The 25,687-nt window shown below is 45.3% G+C and overlaps 2 protein-coding genes across 2 annotated transcripts in view; both read left to right on the top strand.

Moving 5' to 3' along the window:
- Positions 1-6,115: 6,115 nt before the first annotated feature.
- Positions 6,116-25,687, top strand: part of klhl6 (kelch-like family member 6) — a 62,634-nt gene continuing 43,062 nt past the window's right edge. The window contains exons 1-2 of the mRNA XM_068041929.1: positions 6,116-6,507; positions 16,532-16,697. Of these exons, the coding sequence (XP_067898030.1) occupies positions 6,248-6,507; positions 16,532-16,697 (426 nt within the window). The 5' untranslated portion in view covers positions 6,116-6,247. The remainder of the gene's footprint in view (positions 6,508-16,531; positions 16,698-25,687) is intronic.
- Positions 8,467-9,577, top strand: LOC137375176 (ADP/ATP translocase 3-like). The gene has a single exon (XM_068041931.1). The coding sequence runs from the start codon at positions 8,482-8,484 to the stop codon at positions 9,403-9,405; it is 924 nt and encodes a 307-aa protein (XP_067898032.1). The 5' UTR covers positions 8,467-8,481; the 3' UTR covers positions 9,406-9,577.

Genomic DNA, 25,687 nt, shown 5'->3' with positions numbered 1-25,687 from the left:
TGATTATCATGCCCGGGTCGGTCCCCCCCGCCCAATCACATGGAGGGGGTGGACTCTATGACGCCGTGAATGGCGTCCGCTGACAAGGCAGCAGGTGCTGGCACCATATTTAAATGACAGCCAGTCCTGCAGACAGCCTCTTTCACATTTAACCCCTTGCTGCTGGAGCAGACCAGCCAGCAGTGAGGTGTGAAGAGCCCTAGCTGCAAAACAACTACCCTTGCAAGATACCGGAGATGGCAGAGGAGCGCAGAAGGGTGGCCTCCATGGTTCAGCGATGCCTCCCTGCTCACTCTCCTCCAGGCTGCACAAGCAAGGCAGGAAGTCCTTTTCCCCAGTGATGGTAGGAAGAAGCCCTCCCGCTTGACCAAGCAAGCCTGGATGGAGATGGCAGAGGAGGTAAGCTGCCGTGGGGTCACCCGCAGAGATTGGGTCCAGTGCCGCAAAAGGATGAACGATCTCATTCGCACGGCAAAGATAAGTGGCACTTTGTGGTACGGCTCCATTTGACCTGGACGTCCCCACATGGGTGCCACTGCCATGTCAAAGACAGGGAGGTCAGGTGGGGAGGATTGATGGCACATGAGTGGCTGCATGTGTGAAAGAACTCGCCCTCGTTTGCTGCTCAGAGCATGGCACCTACAATACAGGCTGAGTACATATTTCAGATTAAGCTTCCCCCACCTTTAGATTTAATACCCTTGTTGTGACACCCATCATGTTGTTGTTTGGCAATGTTCAATATCTGCATCCTTGCTCTTCCAGGCGAAGAGGGCTCACAATGCGAGGGAGGCCTCCAGGACCAGTGGAGGGATGCCAGATATTAGACCACCAACACAGGCTGAGCAGGAGGCCCTGGAGCTAGCTGGCAGCCAGGGAGGATGTGCTTTTTCGGACATGGAGCTTGTGGTCCCAGGTGAACATACAGTTCTATGACAAACACAATGATTACCCAAAACATTTCATTTCTGGACACAATGCTGTCTTATTCATGACATGTTCACATTGTACATTGTATCTTGCAGGGCAATGCGCAGAGTCGGCATCAGAGACCCTGGAGACTTCCAGCACCTCTGAGGAAGAGACATCTTCAGAGGACACAGCGTCCAATGACACTCCCGCACCTTCCACCAGCGCAGATACAGTCACCTCGGTGCGATTCCGTTCGGCTTTAGAGTCTGGTTCACAAGCTGGTCAGAGCACCACACATGCGCTCGAACAGCTGGTTGAGGCTGAGACATCTGAGGCTTCTGACAGTTGGAGGACCCATGTTGAGCCCCAGGCTGATGATGACCCTCTGGTGTCAACAGCACTGGGCATGCTGGAGATGCAGGGAGAGGGAATGCAACTTCTGGTGGAGATGCCACAGACCATGCGCAGCCTTGAGCGGATGATGGGGGAGTCCATCCAGGCTATGACAGCTGCCATGTCCCAGGCTTCCTCCATGGAGAGTTTGGTGACTCTTATGGAGAGCCACATTCCAATGATGCACGCAGACTTGGGTGTAGCAGTGGCTAGGCAAGAGAGAGACCAGGCGCCTGGAAAGTTTCCCTGCTACTGGTTCTTCTCAGGAGACCAGCGAGGTTCCTACGAGCCTTGAGAGGGAGGAGGTGAGCCAGCATTCCATATCTGGTGTCTCTCCTCAGAGTGATTCCAATGTGGACAACAGCTCCTCAGCCCCTTCACTGGTGAGTCCAGCTCCAACAGCCATGACATCTGAGGACAGCCCTGCATTGGTAAAGGAGGCCCTCAGGCAGCTGGGGCCCGCCCAGAGGTGCCCAGAGGACGACCGCCCAAGACATCCAAAGCCAAAGGGTGTCCTGATCAGCAGCCTGCTTCCAGTCGAGCTGCCAGCACAGAAGTTGCACCATGAAGGAGCACCCACAAACATTTTAAAAGGACATCATGACACATAAGGGTTTTCACAGGTGACATGCCTATGTATTAATTCCTTCTCACTAAATGTGCTTTTCTAACATGTGTCTCCTTTTTCCTGTTTGAATAATGAATTCCACCATGTACCAATATGTGTCCTCCTTTTACATCAATGACCTGACAGAACTGCCAATGTATGGAATAACATCATTGCCATGCCCGTACGCCTGATGTGGCACTGTATGGATGCACTCAGCAATAACTCATTGCCAAGCATCCCTTGCTCACTGCTCACCATGTCTGTGCTGCATCGATGCTCTCTGTCCTCCCATACGTGGATGCTGCTGCAACCCCTCTGTGCCCTCATCATCCAAGGATGTCTCCTGCTCCCATCTCTCAACATCCTGCAAGGCCTCCCTCCACCCCTCACAGCACACAGCAATGATGCGCTACCCTTTCTGGTGAGTATTGTAGGGCCACCTGATCTATCCAGGCATCATCAGCATGCCGATCGCCTGCTCAATGGAAGCTCGAGCCGTGGCAGGCGTTGTATCTCTCCTCTGCATCACGTGCGGTTTCTCACCGGTGTCTTGTGCCATGTCTTCAAGGGGTAGCCCTTGTCCCCAAGAAGCCAGCCCTAGATCTGAGCTGGTGCAGTGAAGACCATTGGTACCTGAGAATGACGCAGGATGAATGAGTCACGGCAACTGCCTGGAAAGCGGGCACACACTTGCCTGAAGCGTTTCCTGTGGTCACATACCAGCTGCATGTTGGGTGAGTAGAAACCCTTTCTATTCAGGAATGCACCTGATTGTTCGGCTGGAGCCTTTTTGGCCACATGCGTGCAGTCGATGACCCTTTGCACCTGTGAGGATCCCATGATGGCCCCAAATCTGAGGGCCCTCTGGTGCCGACTCTCAGGGTCTGGCCTGAAGCATACATAGTCACCAGCCCTCCTGTACAAGGCATCGGTGACCTCCCTGATACAGCAGTGCGCTGCTGACTGTGAAAAGCCACACAACTCACCGGTGGGTCCCTGGAATGATGTGAACGCGTAAAAGTTAGGAGCCACAGTCACTTTGAGGGCCACAGGCATAGGGTGTCCAGCAAAGCCCATCAGCTACAGGTCATTATTCGGCAGTACACTGAGAGGTCACCACCTCTCTGGACATCCGCAATTGCGTCTGACACTGCTGACATCTGCAGGTATGTCATGTGGGGCCTGTAGACCCCCTGTCGTCTCTGGTCTCGAATGCACTTTGGTGGCTGCTGCTGCTCACGTCTGGGAGCTTCGACATGGGCTACGCCTGCCTCTTGGTTCCGCCTCCAGTGGATATGGCTCCTCACGGCACTTGGATCAAGATCAACAGAGTGGACCAGCCCCACCTCTACGCTGCAGGTGTACTTGGTTCCTTCAGTCGGTCAATGGCACCTTCAGTCGGTCAGGTCAGAGAGTGATGTGAATTGGTGCTTCAGCTGTGTTCCATCATCACCTATATGGTATGGCATGACATTGCCCGTCTTAGCTTTAAGTAAGAGTGGGGCAGCATGACCACAATTAGATTATTGCCCTTGCCTGGATTGGACCACCAGCAACATGACCTTAAACTGGCTATTATTTGTGGCCCCCACCCCATATAAAGGAGTCATGGACTGCCATTGTTACCCCTCCCCCAAACATCGTTGGCTGAATGCAGAGTCAGCCCCCTTCACCCCCCAACCCAACCCCAAAAGTTCACGACCGCAGAGTGGCCCTCTTTACGGAAGAAGGCTACACGGTTCTCCCCTTCATGAATGCAGATTTGAGACGCCCTTCACAACAGCCATCCACCCACCTTCACAGGCTCCGAGGACTGACGCCTCGGTGCCGCCGGCTTTTCTTGGATGTGAAATTTAAGGCACATGAGTGCTGCACGTCCGGTTGAAGGTCGTGACTTGATGGCTGAATTGGAGTGGCATGCATAATAATATATGGTAAGTGGCTATTTAAATATTCAAATCCGGGCCCAGTTGCCGAGCGGTGGGGTGGAGGGAGGGTCGCCACGGAGCCTTGCCACCGTTGGGCATGTGCATGACTTGTTACCGTTTGTTAGAACAGTGTAGAGGAAGTTTGACTCTGTGTCCAACCTGTGCTGTTCCTGGTCTGGGAGTATTTGGCAGAAGTGTTTGTTCTCTGTATCTAACTGATGCATGTGACTCGGGAATGTTTCAGGGGACAGTGCAAAGTCAGCTTTGCTCTGCTTTTAACACATGCTCTACCAAGCAGCATTTGATCAGACAGGATAGAGGAAGCTTTACTCGATATCGAACCCCTGCCGTACCTGCCCTGGGAGTGTTTGATGGGACAGTATGAAGGAAGCTTCACGCAACACCTAACCCATGTGATTCCTGACTTGGGAAAGCTTGATGGAGCACAAGAACAAAAGGTAGAGAACAATCCCATTCGAGCTGATATCCCACAACCCCAAAAGATATTACTTGTTGGTAGGCCTGCTTCATTTTAGTCTAGTGACGAGATCTTGTCTGAGATGGTCTTGGTGCTTTGAGAGACTTTGGCACTGCACTGAATCCAAACATACTCAGAACTAACTGAGAATACTCAGCACCTCCATGGTTACGAGTTTCCATGATTGACCCCCAATCAATCTGGTGACTGTATTTTGCTGAGATCCATTGCCTACTCTGTTCATCACACTTGTTGTACTGGTTCTCATCGTCCTGCAGCGATACAGCTTTGCATTAGTGCTCGAATTTTGTGAACTCACAGACAGAGGCAGCTTTGCAACCCAGTGTATGAACTGTTCGGAGCCCAAGGGACTGAACCTCAACAAGTGTCATTGTCCTCAGAGAGATCAAAGAAAAAAAAAGTAATTGCCCAATAAAAAATTGTTGCTGTCACTGCCTTTATCAACAGAACAAAGAACAGTACAGCACAGGAACAGGCCATTCGGCCCTCCAAGCCTGCGCCGATCTTGACGCCTGCCTAAACTAAAACTTTCTGCACTTCCGGGGTCCGTATCCCTCTATTCCCATCCTATTCATGTATTTGTCAAGATGCCTCTTAAACGTCTCTATGGTATCTGCTTCCACCACCTCCCCGGCAACAAGTTCCAGGCACTCACCACCCTCTGTGTAAAGAACTTGCCTCGCACATCCCCTCTAAACTTTGCCCCTCGCACCTTAAACCTATGTCCCCTAGTAACTGACTCTTCCACCTTGGGAAAAAGCTTCTGACTATCCACTCTGTCCATGCCGCTCATAACTTTGTAAACCTCTATCATGTCGCCCCTCCACCTCCGTCGTTCCAGTGAAAACAATCCGAGTTTATCCAACCTCTCCTCATAGCTAATACCCTCCAGACCAGGCAACATCCTGGTAAACCTCTTCTGTACCCTCTCCAAAGCCTCCACGTCCTTCTGGTAGTGTGGCGACCAGAATTGTACACAATATTCTAAGTGTGGCCTAACTAAAGTTCTGTACAGCTGCAGCATGACTTGCCAATTTTTATACTCTATGCCCCGACCGATGAAGGCAAGCATGCCGTATGCCTTCTTGACTACCTTATCCACCTGCGTTGCCACTTTCAGTGACCTGTGGACCTGTACGCCCAGATCTCCCTGCCTGTCAATACTCCTAAGGGTTCTGCCATTTACTGTATACCTCCCACCTGCATTAGACCTTCCAAAATGCATTACCTTACATTTGTCCGGATTAAACTCCATCTGCCATTTCTCCGCCCAAGTCTCCAACCGATCTGTATCCTCTGACAATCCTCATCACTATCCGCAACTCCACGAACCTTTGTGTCATCCACAAACTTCCTAATCAGACCAGCTACATTTTCCTCCAAATCATTTATATATACTACAAACAGCAATCAGTAAACACTATGCTCTGAGGAAGGTTATCCTTCGGACAGGAACTGACCGCAACATGGTTTGAGGATTCAGATCATTACTGACACTCTTGATTTGCAAACTCATGGATTTTGAGGTCAATCAAACCCTGCTTTGACCTTAGCATGCAATGCCAACCTGGCATAGAGCACTATCTTATTTTACCGGAGCTGTATCTGTACATCATGTTCAAGTCCCTTTTACACAAAGGAAAGGCGATTGAAACGAGAAGTATTTATTTACTAACATGCAGTGGGCTAACTAAACTCCATGAAAGAAAGGCAGGTTAGTGATGGGGGGTGTTGGAGAAAAATGAGAAAGTGCAGCTCTTCCTGTTCTGCAAGTGTGTTGGTCTCTGATAAGAAAAGAGTTGTGAGCAGGAAATCCGTCAAAGGGCAACATTACAACCAACTCCAAAACCTCAAAACGCTGCGACAGTCAGCGGAGAGTGGAGCAATCAGACAGTAGTATGCGACATGGCAGACATGGTGGAGAGCAGCACCGACAAGTCCCCGAGCAGTCAGGCTGGGAAACACCCCTGGGCTGTCAAGGGGCTTACAGAGGGCTCATCTGACGGGAAGATGATGTTCGACGACACTGGGTTCTGCTCCATCCTCCAGGGTGGCCTGGAAGACCTGCGTCTGGAAAGGTCCCTGACAGACGTCGTGCTGTGTGTGGATGACAGGGAGTTCTCCTGCCACAGGGTGGTCCTGGCAGCTGCTAGCAGTTACTTCAGGTGGGCCAAAAATGAGTATTTTTCTTTGTTCACATGGCGAGAACGTTTGATATTTCCTTTGTCCTGCTATCAGTGACCGTGCCTTCAGCTATCTAGGCCCGAAACTCTGGAATTTCCTCCCTGAACCTTTTTGCCTCTCACTTTTCTCGTCTCCTTTAGGAAGCTCCTTAAGACCTCCCTCTTTGACCAAGCTTTTAATGACCCACCCTAATATCCCCTTATGTGGCTCAGTGTCAAATTTGTGTCTGATAATTCTCCTGTGTGGAATCTTGGGATGTTTTTACTGTGTTAGAGGCATTATATAAATCGAAGTTGTCAGTTGAGTTAAACTATTCCACAAATGTTCCTTGGCAGTCTCATTTTTGAACTGGAGACTGCAGACTAAAAAAATGAATAAATAAATATTCAATAACAATCCTCCAGTTCCTCACTATTGTGTGACCAACTCCTTTGCTCTCTGAAACTCTGTACCCATCCTTCTGTTCACTGTTGAATTACCATTGCTGATAAATAAGGTTAGAGTCAGCTGGGTTGTTCCTGATGTCTCAGTGTGGTTTCCTCTTTCACACAGTGACTGCTGATCTGTAATTGTTATGGCAGAACATTGGGGAAATTCAAGGAGTGAGATTTATGAGCAAACGTTGCTAATCTCCTGGCACTGCAGCAAGCAATCCAAGCGAAAAATTATAGGGCCATTAATAAATTTTGTTTTGTCATTTTCTTTGAACACTTTCATTTAGTAGTTATAGAAATTTTCAGAATGGAAAGTAAGGCTGTTTGATTGTAGAGGGCCAATGGAGGTGGAAGATCATGTGGCAAAACCTGCAGGAATACATTCAAGCTGATTTGGCAACTCAAAGCGTGAGACAGGTCAGAGGCCCATTTAAAAGTACAAAGGGGTGTGAGGAGTGAAGTACCTCAAAAGAAGTGTGTTCCACTGCAGACAGCAAGCTGATAGGCCTGCTCACACATTTGTGCATCAGGCACCTTTTCATCACATATATTTTTTGCTTTTGTTTGAAATTGATAAAGAATCTATATAACATTTTCTATGTCATCAGAACTCTTAAAAGTACTTGATAGCCAATGAATTACCTTCAAAGTGTAGTCAGTGTTGGTATGTAAGCAAACGCAGCAGCCAATTTGTGCACAGAAAAATCACATAGGCAGCAATGAAATAATGACCAGTTAATTCACTTTTGGGAGATAGTGTGAAAGGGGTAATAATTATTCAGTCGCCTGTTATACATTTCTCCCAAACTTAATTTTCAGGAGAGAGGTAACAGGCAACTGAATTGACGTCATCAGTTTTACACCAAAGTTAAACTGACCCTCTTGGTGTTGTTTGAAGAATGAATATTGGCCAGGACACTAGGAGAATGCCCTTGATCTTCAAGTACAGCCAGTTTACCTGAAAGGTAGCACTTCTGACAATGCAGCACCTCCCCTCAGTACTGTGCTGAAATGTCAGCCTAGATTATGTGCACAAGCCTGGACTTGGGCTTGAACCCATTATCTTCTGACGCAGAGATGAGTAGTACCACTGAACCACCCTTTACATGCAACTCCTAGTAGGTTACTATGGGGAGAGTGATGGCCTGCGAGTCATTGTCGGGAAGGAGACTCCCCGTGGATAACTGCAAGGAGATTAATCCTCCTCAGAGGTGACTGGGGGGAGAGAGACTCCCAGTGGATCATCCTCTGGGGGAGAGTAACTGTCCCACGGGTACCGTCTGGACAGATCAAGAATACACTCCTACCCCCAACCCCAGTGGAACAAGCACTGTAAAACATTGCAACCTCCCAAAAAGGCGTTAAACTGTCTTTGTGATGCACCACACTGAAAATAACCTGGATAAGCTCTGGAATAAGCCCAGTGTGAAACTCACTCCTCTCCAGAATTTTGCGAATGGCTGTCTGGCAGCGGGTGTTGCCCAAACACTCTCCTTCCCTTTTGAAACTGTTAAAAGAAAGATGCAGGCACAGAGTCCCCTGCTCCCCCATTATGGAGGTGTTGATGTTCATTTTACTGGGGTTGTGGACTGCTTCAAGCAAATTATGAAGACAAAAGGTGTCCTGAGCCTATGGAATGGTCTCACAGCCAACCTACTAAAGGTGCAACATGCAAGCAAACAGATCGCAGTAGAGAGTCAATACAAAGGGATCATTGACTGTGTTGTACGCATCCCGAAAGAGCAAGGTTTTCTGTCCTTTTGGCGTGGTAATTTGGCCAATGTGATCAGATATTTCCCCACACAGGCTCTCAACTTTGCTTTCAAAGATGTGTACAAACAGTTTTTCCTTGGTGGTGTTGACAAGACACAGTTCTGGCGTTACTTTGCTGGTAACTTGGCTTCCGGTGGTGCTGCTGGTGCTACATCGCTCTGCTTTGTCTATCCCCTTGATTTTGCCCGAACACGTCTGGCCGCTGATGTTGGGAAGTCAGCGGCAGAGAGGGAGTTCTCAGGATTGGGTAACTGTCTTACCAAGATCTTCAAGTCAGACGGCATCAAAGGGTTATACCAGGGCTTCAATGTGTCTGTACAAGGCATCATCATTTACAGAGCTGCATACTTTGGCATCTATGATACTGCTAAAGGAATGCTCCCAGATCCTAAGAACACCCATATTGTGGTCAGTTGGATGATAGCTCAGACTGTAACAGCTGTTGCTGGTGTGACATCCTACCCATTTGATACTGTTCGTCGTCGTATGATGATGCAGTCTGGTCGGAAAGGAGCTGATATCATGTATAAAGGAACACTTGATTGCTGGAAGAAGATCCTTCGGGATGAGGGTGGCAAAGCTTTCTTCAAGGGTGCCTGGTCCAATGTGCTCAGAGGCATGGGTGGTGCTTTCGTGCTGGTCTTGTACGATGAATTCAAGAAGTTTGTCTAAATGGTCAGACGTCAATGTTGCGTGAACCAGTGTTGTACTTGTAACATATCTTGTACATTCATGGACTGTTAAGTTACACCTATTTATGGGGCCCATCTGGTATCTTTCTGTTGGCTTGAGTTGTGAATCGACCATATTAAGTGACCACAATCATTCTCTAAACTTAGTCATTCCATATCTGTACAAAACTCTGGTGAGGCCGCACCTGGAGTATTGCGTGCAGTTCTGGTCACCGCATTATAGGAAGGATGTCGAAGCTTTGGAAAGGGTGCAGAGGAGATTTACTAGGATGTTGCCTGGTATGGAAGGAAGGTCTTACGAGGAAAGGCTGAGGGACTTGGGGTTGTTTTCGTTAGAGAGAAGGAGGAGGAGAGGTGACTTAATAGAGACATACAAGATAATCAGAGGGTTAGATAGGGTGGATAGTGAGAGTCTTTTTCCTCGGATGAGGATGGCAAACACGAGGGGACATAGCTTTAAGTTGAGGGGTGAAAGATATAGGACAGATGTCAGAGGTAGTTTCTTTACGCAGAGAGTAGTAGGGGCGTGGAACGCCCTGCCTGCAACAGTAGTAGACTCGCCAACTTTAAGGGCATTTAAGTGGTCATTGGATAGACATATGGATGTAAATGGAATAGTGTAGGTCAGATGATCGGCGCAACATCGAGGGCCGAAGGGCCTGTACTGCGCTGTAATATTCTAATTCTAATTCTAATTCTAATATTCACGAAAAAACATTCAAGACAAGGCAAATCCAGGATGGCACAGGGGAATTGTGTTCCAGAACTTCAACAGGTGCTGCCTTGGAGTGGAGTGAAGGTTCATATCTGCATCATTGCCTGCAGCCAATGAAGCAGGTTTGCGAGGGAATATAAGCCCACCCCTTGACATCAGCCCCACTACAGCACATACCTCACAGGATGGGGTTGCAGAAGCATCAAGCCGTAAAGGGAATAATTATAAGGCTAGAAACCACTATTGAAAGAAAGAGAGACATAGCATTTATATAGCTAGCTCCTCTCACAACCCCAAAATGTCACAAAGTGCTTTACAGCCAATTAAGTGCTTTTGAAGTGTAATCATTATTGTACTGTAGGAAATGCAGAATCAAGGTCCCACAAACAACAATGTGATAATGATCTGGTAATCTGTTTCTGTGATGTTGGTTGAGGGATAAATATTGGCCATGTCACTGGTCACTGCTCTGCTCTTCAAATAGTGTCATGGGATTTTTTTATGTCCACCTGAGAAGTTTAATGTTGCATCTGAAAATAGCATCTCTGACAAGACTGCACTGAACTGTCAGCCCAGACTATGTGCTCAAGTCTCTGGAGTGCAGTTGGAGCCCACAATCTTCAGATTCATAGGTGAGGCAGCTACCTCTGAACCATGGTTGACAGCTTGTTAATATTTTTGGACAAACCCTGGAACTGGGCCAGGTTACACAGCAGGACTGGTTACAAAGCAGAATGATTACAGAGCAGGGTCTGGTTACAGAGCAGAGCCGGAGCAAGGCCAGGTTACAGAGCAGGGACAGGTTATAGAGCAGGGCCTGGTTATAGAGCAGAGCCAGAGCAGGGCCCTGGTTGCCGAGCAGGGCCCTGGTTGCCGAGCAGGGCCAGGTTACCGAGCAGGGCCAGGTTACAAAGCTTTCATTTTTAAAACCTTTAGTTCCGAATTTTCGTGTGTGAATCTTTTTGCATAACCTCCTTGTAATTTAAAAAATTAATTTTCTGCCACATGCCCTCTGTTGCTTCCATTAATTCAGATCAGTGAACATTCTCTGCCTAACTATTTATTCAGCAAGATGTGTGGTTTGAAATTGTAGAGTCTGAGCTAGTTCTGTAACCCAATGCCAGGCATACACTACAAACGACACATTCTCAGCTTGTTACAGAACACACTTCATAAGGCGATGATACATTTATATTGAAGGTTTCTAATCAAACCTCAGTTTCTGTTGCAAGTGAAAATTACCAGACTTCTCTTTCTGTAAATTTGTTATTCAGTGCATTTTGGATCATCTCTTTTCAAACTGTGATTACAATAGTGAAACTTCTGTTGGAGGATTGAGTGGAAACGTAAATAAAAAGGAAACATGAGAAAACTTGAATGCTGGTGAAAATATGGGTCCTCTGAGTAAACAGAAGGGTCACTTGGTAAATAAATCCCAGCTGCTTATAAGGAGGCATCCCCAAATTGACTGGGATTGGGGTGTCTAAACAGATGCCAGATGAAAGTAAGGACCACCAGGAATGACACGACATTGAGTGACCCAGGAACTGCAGAGATCTTAAGTGACTTTGCTGCCCTAACTATTTATCCGCTCTAAGATACTCCACAAAAAATAGTGGTGATGTTTTATCCACTAGATCAATAGGAAGACCATATATCTGCACAACCTACGGTAACAGGCTAGTCAACCAGTAGAGGCAGCGAACTTCATGCAGAGTCTGAGTCTCGAGGAGATTATGTTGATCCTTGTGCCTGTCACACAACTCTAGCCTTTGGTGATGAGTTTGGAAGATCACTCCCTTTCCTCCCACAACCCCCCCCCCCCCCCCCACCAACTTGTGGGGTCGATTTTAATAGTTGGGAGCTAGTCAACCACATCCACGCAAAGAGACGGCCCCAATTTCGAAGGCTCAGCCTCTTTTACATTCCATTGATAAGTTGAAGGGCAAGAAGGTGGAAGATGGAGTAAAATGTGGGGAAATGTGAAGTTATCTATTTTGGCAGGAAGAATAGAAAAACAGAATACTTTTTAAAAGGTGAGAGGTTGGTAAATGCTGATATGCAGAGGGAATTGGATGTCCTTTTTCATTAATCACTGAAAATTAACATGCAGGTCCTGCAAGCAATTAGGAAGGCAAATGGTATGTTCTCCTTTATTGCAGGGAGATGTATAAGAGTAAGGAAGTCTTGCTGCAATTATATAAGGCTTTGGCGAGACCACCCCTGTAGTTCAGTGTACAGTTTTGGTCATTTACCTAAGGAAGCCTTAGAGGGGTTGCAACAAAGGTTCACTATATGGATTTCTGGGATGAGAGGGCTGTCATATGAGGACAAATTGAGTAAAATGGAATAGAGGAATGAGAGGCGATCGCATTGAGAAGCATTAAATTCTTAGGGGGTTTGACAGGGTTTTAAAAAATTCTTTTATGGGATCTAAGCTTCGCTGGTGAGGCCAGCATTTGTTGTGCATACTCAGTTGCCCTTGAGAAGGTGGTGGTGTGCCGCATTCTTGAACTGCTGCAGTCCATCTGGTGTAGGTACATCCACAGTGTTAAGAAGAGAGTTCCAGGTTTTTGACCCACCGACAGTGAAGGAACAGTGACATAGTTCCAAGTCAGGATGGTGTGTGACTTGGAGGGGAACTTGCAGGTGGTGGTGTTCCCTGTTATATGGATCCAAGCCAAATAGTGAAGAATGAAGCTAGGCACAGATCCTTTCACAGAATGCAGCATAACATAACTCTGCCTCCTGCTTCCCTCTCATGTCCCAGCAGGCTCTCTCTATATTGGTTCTCACTCCTTAATTAAACAATGCACTGCACCTCTGTATTTGAACAACATAATTAACTTACCATTAAGATTCCTATGCATCTGCTGCCCTTGTCCTTCTAGGTGGTAGAGGTCGGGGGTTTGGAATGTGCTGAAAAAAGGAGTCTTGGCGAGTTGCATCTTGTATATGGTACACACTACTACCACTGTGGCTGATGGTGAATGGAGTGAATGTTGAAGGTGGTGGATAGGGTGCTGATCAAGTGAGTTGGTTTGTCTTGGATGGTGTTGAGCTTCTTGAGTGTTGTTGGATCTGCACCCACCCAGGCAAGTAGAAAGTATTCCATCACACTCCTGACTTGTTAGATGGTGGACCGACTCTGAGGAGTTAGGAGGTGAGTTCTTTCACACATGCAGCCACTCATGTGGCATCAAGCCTCCCTGCCTGTCCTCCCTGTCTTTGACATGGCAGTGGCACCCATGTGCCACTCCATGTGGGGACATCCAGGTCAAACGGAGCCATACCACAAAGTGCCACTTACTTTTGCTGTGCGGATGAGATCATTCTCAGCCTCTGGCCTGCTCTTGATGCCACAGTATTGATATGGCTGGTCCAGTTAAGTTTCTGGTTAATGGTAACTCCTAGAATGTTGATGGTGAGAGATTCAGTGATGGCAATGCTGTTGAATGTCAAGGGGAGGTGGTTAGATTCTCTCTTGTTGCAGATGGTCATTACCTGGCATTTGTGTGGTGTGAATGTTATTTGCCACTTATCAGCCCAAACCTCAAGGTTGTCCAGGTTTTGCTGTACGTGGGCAAGGATTGTTTCTAAGGTGTTGCGAATGCTGTGCAATCATAAGTGAACATCCCCATTTCTGACCTGATGATAAAGCAGCAGCATATGTTTGGACCTAGGGTAGATGCTAAGAGGTTGTTTCCCCCAGCTGGTGAGTCTAGAACTAGGGGGCATTGTCTCAAGATAAGGAATGAGCATTTAGGACTGAGATGGAGAGAATTCTTTTTCACTTAGAAGGTTGTAAATCTTTGCAATTCTCTATTCCATAAAGCTCGGTCATTGAGTATATTCAAGACTGAGATTGATAGATTTTTGGGCTTGAAGGGAATCAAGGGATATAGACATAAGGCAGGAAATTGGAGTTGATGTAGATCTGCCGTCTTGTTGAATGGCGGGGCAGGCTTGAGAAGCTATATGGCCTACTTCTGCTCCTATTTTTTATTATCTTAATCACGTGTCCCCATGTAACATGCTTCTGGTAATCAAGGCAACTGCAGTGGGAACTGTGATCGCAGAGGCTGGAGATCCTGGTGTAGCATTCTCCCAAATTATTTTTGTGGGGCCCAGAGGCTGGGCATTTCAGTTCCAGCAACTGTGGAACTGGTCAGGCTATAGATGATGCAGGCTCCAATCAATTCTCATCAAAAATGGCATCAACGTCCTAAGATCCTGCTTTGGATATTAAAATGAGGCCTACTTCCTGAAACAGACGGGCACGCTGGATGCCCCATGATTGGCCCCTTTCATAATATTGCTGGCCCCTTCGTCAGTGATAACGGGGCAGTGAGGTTACCAATATATTTTGAGACTATTATCGTCCTGTTATAGCAGGCATTAGTACATAAATTTCTCTCCCTGTCTGATATATCTATTCTAAGGATGTGCAATGTTAAGTGAATGTGCAAAAGAGATGTTTCACGCAAGGCCCTGTGCAGCAACTTGAGGCCCTGAAAATCTCCAAATGTTAAAGGGGCCACACATGTCACACAAATGGCGGCTGAGAAAACTCACATTCACTCTGAACACGGCTGGTTGGCAATTATGAAAGGGTGAGATCGCCAATCCCATAACACCACTCAGGCTGAGATCGGCCATCTGCAACACAGACTTGGGAGCAAATTTGTGGCCTTGCTGATTTGATAGCTCAACTAGTCACTGTTTTATCAGGCAGCCTTAAGATGGAAATTTATATACTCAGGGCAAAATTCAAACATAAGCATTCTAGACAGATCAAATCGATTCCCCCTCTGATATTATCAGACTCACCAAACCCTATGCTCCTATTCCCCATTCCCACGTTAACCCAGCACAGTTACACCAGTCTCTGCATTCAGACTCAGTCTTCACTACTTTGCTATGCTCAATGTGGGCACATTAGTCGTGAAGTGAGAGTCTGGGAATGAATTGCGGAGGCTATTATATTTTAAACTACAGCCCTTTATATATATTGGTTTCACTTGCATATAGGCTTATATTTCCGCCTCGAACAGATATTCGAACTAAAGGAACAAGGCTTGGGGAGTGTTGGGGTTAGTTTTATGATCCCTCTTCTCTCCTGTGCTGCTTCAGGAATGTAACCTTTTGCTCCGATTGATAGTCGGGAGTCTGAGGCTTCAGGGGGCCCTGGGCTTCTAAGATCTTCCAGCCTGAGAAGCAGACAAAGGCTCAAACAATTGCTGATGGCACAAGGTAGAACAAATTTGCTGGTGACTTCAGGCTATGATGCACCCCAGAAGGGTTGGGTTGCTACAGACCCTTCATATAGTCTCGTTGATGGAAAATATGCCAGTAAATTATGCCTGCATAAACATCCATGTGCCAAAAATGCAGGTGACTTCCGGAAATGAGCGTGCCACCTCAATATAAATAGCAGTTAGAAGGTCCTCAGTAAGATACTGTAGATTGTTCGTGGCTCTTGGCATCTTCTAATCCTCATACATTCGAGTAGCTTATCCATTTCTCAGTTTCTCCCAGGATGCTACTGAGCTCGGGCCTACTTACTGAGGCTCTAGCAAGGCAGCTTTTCTTTGAGAAGGAGCCTGGCGATTAGCTCATCACAGGAACCTGTTCTTTCAGCAATCCATCAATACTGCACTGGAGTGTCAGCCTTGCTTTTTGTTCTCAAGTCCTGGAGTAGGACACAAATTCGCAACCTTCTGTTGACCCATTTAAGATAAATTTAGAGTTGGTTGCCATGTAAAGGGGGGCAGATTTGGGACTGAGAGGGAATTAACTCCCCTAAGGTTTTCTTCCTCTTCTTGTTATTGGTTGTCAAGGCCTTGGAGAGGGTGCAGAGGAAATTTACAAGATGAGAGACTTCAAAATTGTGAAGTTTTGATTGAGTAAGTAAGGAAAAACTGTCTCCACCAACAGGAGGGTTGTTAACCAGAGGACACAGATTTAAGATAACTGGAAAAAGAACCAGAGAGGAGATGAAGCCAACTTTTTTATGCAGTCAGTTTCTGGAATGCACTGCCTGAAAGGGTGGTGGAAGCAGATTCAGTAGTATCTTTCAAAAGGGAATTGAGTATGTACCTGAAAAGGAGAAATTTGCAAGGCTATCGGGAGAGTGGGTTTCGGGACTAATTGGGCAGCTGTTTCAAAGAGCCAGCACAAGTAAGATGGTCTGAATGGCCTCCTTCTGTGCTGCACGGTTCATAGCCTGATCACAGGGGTAGAATTAAATGATGACCATGGAACAATTTACAATCAAACCTAACTCACCCTCCACCTGACTCCAGGTGATCCGATTTCAACAAGAGGAATTGCCAAAAAATAAGAGAATGAATGAATCATTGTCTCATGCGAGATTTCCTTTCTCTCCCAGGGCGATGTTTTGCAATGACCTTAAAGAAAAGCATGAAGAAAAGATAGTGATTAAGGGGGTTGATGCCGATACCATGCAGACGTTATTGGATTATACCTACACCAGCAAAGTCGACATCACCAGACAGAATGTCCAGAGGATACTGGAGGCTGCCAGTCTCTTTCAGGTTAGCCAAAACCTCTGCTACGGGGACAGTTTTCATCTGTTATATCGTCACTCACAGGGACTGATGCAGCAAAATGGGTGTTAAATTGGGGGGATTTCCTGGTGAAGACTTGGGGGAGGTGGGTGGTGGGAGGTGGTGGAATTCCCATCTGCAGCAGGCTGGGCATTCATTTCCATATTCAAATGAGGATGGAACACCCATTTTGCAGCAAAAGGATGCACGAGATGTCAATTACAGTCTGCGGCTATGAAACCAAAGGGCTGCTAGGGATTGACAGTTCAGAAGTTTACTTTATAGGGCATAGAATGCAACAATATTTTCCCCAATTTTTTTATTCTTCCTACTGCTACTTAGGTTTTCATGAGCCTTTGTGCCAGTCGTTCTTAATTATTATATATTTTTTGCCCCCAGCAAATTATTGCAACTAATGAGGTTCCTAATTGGAACTCGCCAAGGTGATTTGTTTTGAAGAAACTGATGACCTACAAGGGCCTACAAGGGGGATGCGAGGCAGGTCAGGCTGCCCGAGAGGTGCTCCATGCCCTCCTGCTGGCCCCCACATCTGCAGATGGAGATGAAATTAGCTCACTTTGGCAGACACAAAGCTGCTGAAGGCTCCTCTTCTCACGGGCAGCTGTGGCAGCGGATCCCGGGTGGTATCACTACGACGTGTGAATGCCCGACTGACTGTTGTCCTATACGATTTTCCAGAAACACTCCAATCACAGCAGGTTGTTCTTTACCTCACACTATATGTAAAAAAAAAATGTAGCAAGGTAATCTATTGGCTGCAGCTGCCAACCATCTCAGCAGATCCAGGAACGCCTTCCTGGCAAAGACCACAGGGATAAGTCTTCTGAGGATCTGAACCAGCAGAGAGCAGTTGCCAAGCTGTGTTATTTGTGGTAAAGATTCCTGCAGCTACCATGCAACATAGGGCCTGCAGATGTGCAGAAGATGCCTCTCTTTGCAGGCTTGCTGCAATGCTGCCCAATGGTGATAGTACCATGGGGTGGTATAGAGGGTCATCTTCCTTGCAAGCAGCTCCTGTCGCACCACCTCAACTTTAGCAGCTGTCAAACAGCAGCATGGCCGCTGGACTGCTCTGTCACTTGTGGGCAGACATGTACCTGTCTCTCAGATTCCCTTCACGGCTTGATCCCCTGCTCCTCTAACCTTGCCGGAGACTCATCTTGAGTTCGGATCACTTTCTAACAGTCTCCTAAAGCTTTCTGATTTTTCTTTCCCACTTTTAATTACCTTATTCACTTAAGTTGGACCCACCACCAATTTGAGGTTGCACCTGGTGTTGTGAGTACCTATGCAAATAAGGTTTACACCAGAAAATTGAACACTGTTTGCACTTGACCTGTCAGGGGAAGATTGCAGAAGTTCTTAATCATTTAGAACCAATTTACACCTGTGGACTAAAATCAGCCAAAGACTCAACTCTCACTCAACTAGCTAAGAGCTCCACTGGCCATTGAGGATGCTTTAAAATAGCATTAGAAAATATCTGAGATACAAGCCAGCTCATTTGACGTAAATAGCCGGTGGCTAATCATGGAGTTCGGTGGTTGATTATCATCAGCACATCAATGAGCAGAGATGAATGCCCATCAGGGGTGAGATGGCAAAGACTGTTAGAGGGCAAACGTGTTGTTCTTGGTGAGTGAAGGGCAGCACACTGGTGGTCCCCCACAGCCCTCCCCCACCCACATTCCCCTAAAGGCAATTATTGACTTCAATGTTACAGTGAAATATCTCTTGTTTACACATGATCCTTTGGAATCTTTGACATAGACTGAAGTATTTGCATCAAACCACAAACTGTGCATCGTTTCCCTGAATAGTGAATGATAAAGCATATTACAGACTGATAAACATCTCATCTTCCACTCCACGTACTTGCAGTCATTCTGATTTGATTTGAAACTCCTCCACAGGCTTCAGTCACCTCACCTTTCTCTGAAGTTGATGGCATCTCCATTGAACAAGCCGGATGGCTGGATCCCCAACTCTATGCAGTCATCAGCTTGTTTATTATTTGTCTGTCATCTATGCTTTGTGACTGGTATCCCCTGATGGTTTGAACACACACGTGTCCAGATTAGTCTGTAAACAGCAGGATGGTGTGGTTTACACACCAGTGCACTTTGCTGTCTCTGCAGTAACTCTCTTACTCTGAAACCTCTATAGCACAGAATCAGGCCATTTGGTCCAACTGGCCTGTGCTGGTGTTTATTCCCCACAGGAGTCTCCTTCTGCTATAGTTAACTCTTCTCTTCCCTAACTCCATGACCCTTTACTTCCTTCTCCCTCATGTATGTATTCCCTTAAATGCATCAATGTATCTCCTTCAACTACTCCATGTGGGAATGAGTTGCACATTCTCAACATTCTGCTTAAATTCTTTATTTGATCTGTTAGTAGCTATCTTATACTTATTCCTCCTTGGACGCACCTACAGTGGAACCAGTTTCTCAACATCTGCCCTATCCAACTCCTAAATAATTTTAAACACCTCTGATGAAAGGTCTCTGACCTGAAACGTTAACTCTGCTTCTCTCTGCACAGATGCTGCCAGACCTGCTGAGCTTTTCCAGCATTTCTTGTTTTTATTTCGGATTTCCAGCATCTGCAGTATTTTGCTTTTATCTCTCTTTTAGGTATTCTTTTAGTCTTCTCTTCTTCAGAGAAAAGAGCCCCAGCCTGCTTAATCTTTCCTGATAGTTGCATCCTCTCAATTCTGGTAACATAGTTGTAAATATTTTCAGCACATTCTCCAGTGCTTCAGTAATCGTTTTGTCATATGGAAACTAGAACAGCACACAAGTGCAGTCTAATCAAGGTTCTATATAAATTTAACATCACCTTCCTCTTTACACATCCTACTAAATAAACCACGGCTATATTAAATTTGTTTTACCATTTATCTGCTCACTCCTCAAGCCTGCATATGTTTTCTTGTTTTCTCATGCAGTCCTCCATGTTATTAGTGAAATTGGTGTCATCTACAAATTTTGGCACCGTACCTCCAGTTTCGTAGCCCAAATTAATTAAATATATGGTGAACAATAATGTTACCAGCATGGATTCCTGCAGGACATCACTTTTCACTTTCTACCAGTCTGATAAACTTCCCTATGTGCCAGCCCTCTGTTTTGTAGCCATCTTTCAATCCATTGTGCTACCTGACTGTTGACTCCACAGACCCTGACCTACATACGATCATATGAATTAGGAGCGGGAGTAGGCCACTCGGCCCTTTGAGCCTGCTCCGCCATTCAATAAGTTCATGGCTGAACTGATTACTCCACAGTTCTACCTACCCCGATAAGCTTCCACCCCCTTGCTTATCAAGAATCTATCTACCTCTATAATTAGATTAGATTAGAGATACAGCACTGAAACAGGCCCTTCGGTCCACCGAGTCTGTGCCGAACATCAACCACCCATTTATACTAATCCTACACTAATCCCATATTCCTACCAAACATCCCCACCTGTCCCTATATTTCCCTACCACCTACCTATACTAGTGACAATTTATAATGGCCAATTTACCTATCAACCTGCAAGTCTTTTGGCTTGTGGGAGGAAACCGGAGCACCCGGAGAAAACCCACGCAGACACAGGGCGAACTTGCAAATTCCACACAGGCAGTACCAGGCTTTAAAAATACTCAAAGACTCTGCTTCCACCCTCTTGTGAGGAAGAGAATTCCCAAGACTCTGAGAGAAAAGATTTCTCCTCAACTCTGTCTTAAATGGGTGACCCTTTATTTTTAAACAGTGACCCCTTAGTTCTACATTCTCCCACAAGGGGAAACATCCATCCTGTCAAGACCCCTGAGGATCTTATATGTTTCAATCAAATTTTCAATCAACCTTTGTCATGAGGCTGTAATGTGGCATCTTATCAAAGTCATTCTGAAAGTCCCTGTATACCACATCCACTGCATTGCTTCTGTCTACTCTTTTTCTGCTGTTTCTTCAAGTAATCCAGTAAGACTGATTAAACATGAACTTCCTTTCAGAAAATCATGCTTTTTTTTATTGTATTCTCTGTCTCTAGATGTTTTGTTATTTCATCTTTTAATACTTTTCCAACTACTGATATTAAGCTAACTGGTGAAAAGTTCTCTGAATCAGTTCTATCTCCCTTTTTGAAGATAGGAATTGAGTATTGTTGAAAAAAGAGACATGCTGTTGAAGCTTTTCATCTTAAACTCATCAGGACAGACACAAGAATGACAAATTTCAAAGGGAGCAACAATTTATACTGCATGAGAAAAGGTGTGCTTATTGGTTGGCAAGTTGACTCTGATTGGTTGAGACATTGCCATAGAGAATACACCAGAGAACTGTTGACCCCCAAGGGACGTGCTGTTTGATAGGATCCGCCAGTTGCTGGGATGTATGGCTTGATGGCAGCATCCTGTTATTGGAAAATACCACTCAGGTTGCTACTGTGTAGTAGCAGTGTGAAAAGACTAGCTTCACCTCTTGCTCAAATTTTTGAGATATCTTCCAGGGTAATTTGAGGTACTTTTCAGGTCCGAAAGTGATGGCTTTAGGCCCATTTATAAGTATGCGCAATACATTGTGAGCAATGATCTGATTGGTATTGCCATTATCCTGCAGTATAGCTTTGATGTGCCCTATTTCAGTGTCAAACCTGCACTGTGAGCAAATGGTATTCTGCCTACCACACAAACGAGTATGCGGTGTATATGCATTGCAGTGCCAGTGCGATGCCATGTATGTAGGCCATATGTCCCAATGACTGGCGAATCGAATCAAACAGCATGTCCCTTCAGCTGTTCGCAATAGGCAAAGTAGTGACCGTACTCAACCAGCCCACACTTGCAAAACTCAGAACATAATGTCTCGTGTTAGATGTGATTCCGCGATTGGACAGCTCTTGCTGAACAATCCCAAGTGTGCTAAGGATTACACTAATAACCAATTTAAGATTATCAGTCGAGCTCGCAAAGTGGCTCACTTACGCTTGCTAGAAGCTACATATATTCATTGGCAGGGACCTACCCTCTGCAGGCCAAAGGAACATGCCCAGTTTGCAGGCTTTTTGAATTATACAAAAGTGTGGGGTACAATAGTTACCCGGTGCATTCTCCATGGCAATGCCCCGACCAATCAGAGTTGACTTACCAACCAATCGGCACCCTTTTCTCATGCTGAATAAATTGTTGGTCCCTTTGAGGTTTGTCATTCTTGTGTCTGTCCTGATGAGTGCAAGCCAAAAAGCTTTGACAGCTTGTCTCTTTTTTTTTTAAGAATACTCAAGTTCTGTAAAACCAAGTGAAGATATGAATTTGATTTTCTGTTAGCCAGTCCTTGTGCACTATTGTTTTCTCTATGGAATTTTTATACAGTATATGGATATTAAAGCTAGTGCTATCTCTTGCCTTGTCTCTTTGATTATCTGCAGGTGCAGTCCATGTGGACCCAGGATCTTGTCCTCCTTATGGTTGTCTAGCATCTCCTTTTTTTCTATCTGAACTATTATAATAACCCTCTTGACCTCTACTGTTGTCATTTCCTCTTTGTCAGCTTCTTCAGTGAAAACTGGGGCAAAGTATTTATTCAGTATTCCTGCCATTTCATATCCCTGTCCCCAGTGAATTTATTCCGCTCATCCTTTTGTTGTCCTATTCCTATCTTAATTCTACTTTTAAGTGCCTATAGAATATTTTACTCTCCTTTTATGTTTGTTGGGACATTTTCATTTCATGTTTCCACTTTGTCTTTTTAACCTCTTTCCTAAAATCATCAGATTCCCTTTTGCCATCCTCTTCTTTGTTGTTTTGGACGTTGCTTATGTCCTTTACTTTAGATAGTTTTATCCTTACCTCTTTATTAATTCATAGCATCTCATTCTTGGCTAGTTTATTCTTATTTTCTACTGAAAAACATTTATCCTAAAGTCGACTGATTGCTGCTTTAAATATTACCGACTGTTGTTCTGCCTCATTGTCAATCTTTTTCACCTCAGCTTCATCTCATTCTCTAATAGTTGGCTTTTTCCAATTTATTATTTTGGTCTTTGTACTATCTTTAACTTTCTCAATCATTATCTTAAATTTTATTATATTGTGATCCCTCCTTCCCAGATGTTCTCCCAAACTTACTTGTCTAATCTCCTCCAGTTAATTTCCCATCACGAGGCCTGGAGTGCTGCCTCCCTTGTTGGGTTTCCTACATTTTGTGTCACAAAGGAATCTTTTACACAATGTCAAAACTCCACCCCCTTGTCGCCTCACCTGCAGCACTTTTCTTGTTTATGATTTTGTTTGTGAAATTTATGTTCAAGGCAAAAAGAGGTTACCACTAGGGAATAGAGCATCTTCCATTCCATAGGTCCAGTGAGTTTTAATCATAGTCAGGACAGCACTGAGTAAAGCTCCTTCCACATGGTTCCATCAAACACTCCGGGCAGGTACAGCATGGATTAAATACAGAGTAAAGATAGAAAAGCCTGCATATATATAGCACCTTTCACGACCACAGGGCATCACAACGCACTTTGCATCCAATTAAATACTTTTGAAGTGTAGTCACTGTTGTAATGTAGGAACCCCACAGCCAATTTGAACACAGCAAGCTCCCACAAACAGCAATGATAATGACCAGATAATCTGTTTTTGGTCAAACACTGGGATTACTCCCCTGCTCTTCTTCAATATAATGCCATGGGATATTTTACGTTTACTTCCTGAGAGGGTAGACGGATCCTCAGCTTAATGTCTCATCCAAAAGATGACATTTCTGACAAAGCAGCACGCCCTCAGTGCTGCACTGGAGTGTCAGCCCTGATTATTGTGCTACAGTACTGGTGTAGAACATGAACCCACAACCTTCTAACTCAGAAGTGAGAGTGCCACCAACTGAGCCATGACTGCAACTAAGCTCCTGTCACACGCTCTCAGCAAATACTGCCAGATCAGGTACAGAACAGGTTAGCTGCAGAATAAATACCTCCCCACTACTTAATTTCACCAAGCCCTCCCAATTCAGGTTTAGCATGGGTTAGATACAGAATAAAGCTTCTCCAATATTGTCCCACCAAACCTTTCTAGGGCAGTTATAGTAAAGGTTTTCAGTAAAGCTCCCTCTAAATATGGTTCAGAGTTAACTTTGGAAGAACACGCTCGACTACACTAGAGTCATGGAGTCATTTATGGCACAGAAGGAGGCCATTTGGCCCATCAAGTCTATGCCGGCTCTCCACAGAGCTGTTCAGTCAGTCCCACTCCCCCGCTTGATCCCCGTAGCCCTACAAGTCTATTTCCTTCAAGTGACCATTCAATTTCCTTTTGCAGTCACTGATTGTCACCACTTCCACCACCCTTGTGGGCAATGAGTTCCAGGTCATTACCACTCGCTGCATAAAAACGTTCTTCCTCATATTCTCCCTGCATCTCTCGCCCAAAACCTTCAATCTGCATCTCCTAGTCCTTGTATCATTAGTTAATAGGAACAGTTTTTCCCTCTCTAACTTACCTAAGCCTGTCATAACCTTGTATATTTCTATTAAATCTCTCCTCACCCTCCTATGCTCTAAGGAGAATAACCCCAGTTTTTCCAACCGAACCTTTTAACTAAAATCCCCCCATCCCTGGAACCATTCTGGTAAATCTCCTCTGCACCCTCTCAAGGGCCCTCACATCCTTCCTAAAGTGTGGTGACCAGAACTGGATGCAGTACTCCAGTTGGGGCCTAACCAGAGCTTTATAAAGGTTCAGCATAACTTTCCAGCTTTTGTACTCAATGCCTCTTTTTATGAAGCCCAAGATCCCATATGCTTTACTAACCATACTCTCAATATGTCCTGCCACCTTCAAAGATCGATGTCATGCACCCCCAGGACCCCCTGTTCCTGCACACTCTTTAGAACTGTGCCATTAAGTATATATTGTCTCTCCCTATTCCTTCTGCCAAAATGCATCACTTCACACTTGTCATTATTAAATTCTATCTGCCACCTGTCTGCCCATTTTACCACCCTATCTATGTCCTGTTGCAGGCGGTTCATATCATCCTCACTGTTTGCCACACCTCCAAGTTTGGTGTCATCGGCAAATTTTGAGATTCTACTCTGTATTCCAAGATCCAAGTCAGTTATATATTGCAAAACAAACAGTGGTCCCAGTACTGACCCTTGGGGAACACCACTGTCTACCATCCTCCAGTCTGAAAAACAACCATTTACAACGATTTGTTGTTTTCTATCCTTAAGCAATTTTTTATTCAATTGAACACTGATCCTCCTATTCCATGAGCCTCAGTTTTGTTAATCAGCCTTTTATGTGTTACCTTACCAAATGCTTTCTTAACATCCATATAAACAACATCCACCACATTCCCTTCACCAACCATCTCTGTTACTTCATCAAAAAATTCAATTAGATTAGTCAATCATGATCTGGCTTTTACAATTCCATGCTGGCTATCCTTAATTAACTTAAACTTCTCCAAATGTGTCGATTTCCCCCCCCCCTGCTTATTGTTTCTAAAACCTTATCCACCACTGATGTTAAACTAACTGGTCTGTAGTTGCTAGGACTGTCTTTAAACCCTTTTTGAATAGGGGTGCCACATTTGCCACTACTCAATCCTCTGGCACCTCCCCTGCATCCAGGGAAGATTGGAAGATTATGGCAAACTCTTCCGTAATCTCCATCCCCACTTCCTTTAGTAACCTGAGATGCAAGCCATCCGGACCAGGTGACTTATCTACCCTAAGCATAACCAACCTTTTTAGTACTCCCCCATCTCAATTTTTACCCTATCCAGTGCTCCTACCAATATTTTGTCAGATTCCACTTCTTTAGTGAACACTGATACAAAGTACTCATTAAGTATATAAGCCTTGCCCTGTGCCTCTAAGCATATATTACCCTCTTTGTCCCTAATAGATCCCGCTCCATCTCTTACAATCTACTTACTATTTACATTCTGGTGGAA

The sequence above is a fragment of the Heterodontus francisci genome, chromosome 11 (assembly GCF_036365525.1).
Source record: "Heterodontus francisci isolate sHetFra1 chromosome 11, sHetFra1.hap1, whole genome shotgun sequence".
NCBI classification, from domain to species: domain Eukaryota; kingdom Metazoa; phylum Chordata; class Chondrichthyes; order Heterodontiformes; family Heterodontidae; genus Heterodontus; species Heterodontus francisci.
The sequence above is the reverse complement of the archived record's forward strand: the minus strand, read 5'-3'. Positions and strand labels throughout refer to the sequence as shown.

Coding starts and splice junctions, on each gene's coding strand:
- LOC137375176 (XM_068041931.1), top strand. CDS start 8,482: ATGCAGGCACAGAGTCCCCTGCTCCCCCATTATGGAGGTGTTGATGTT.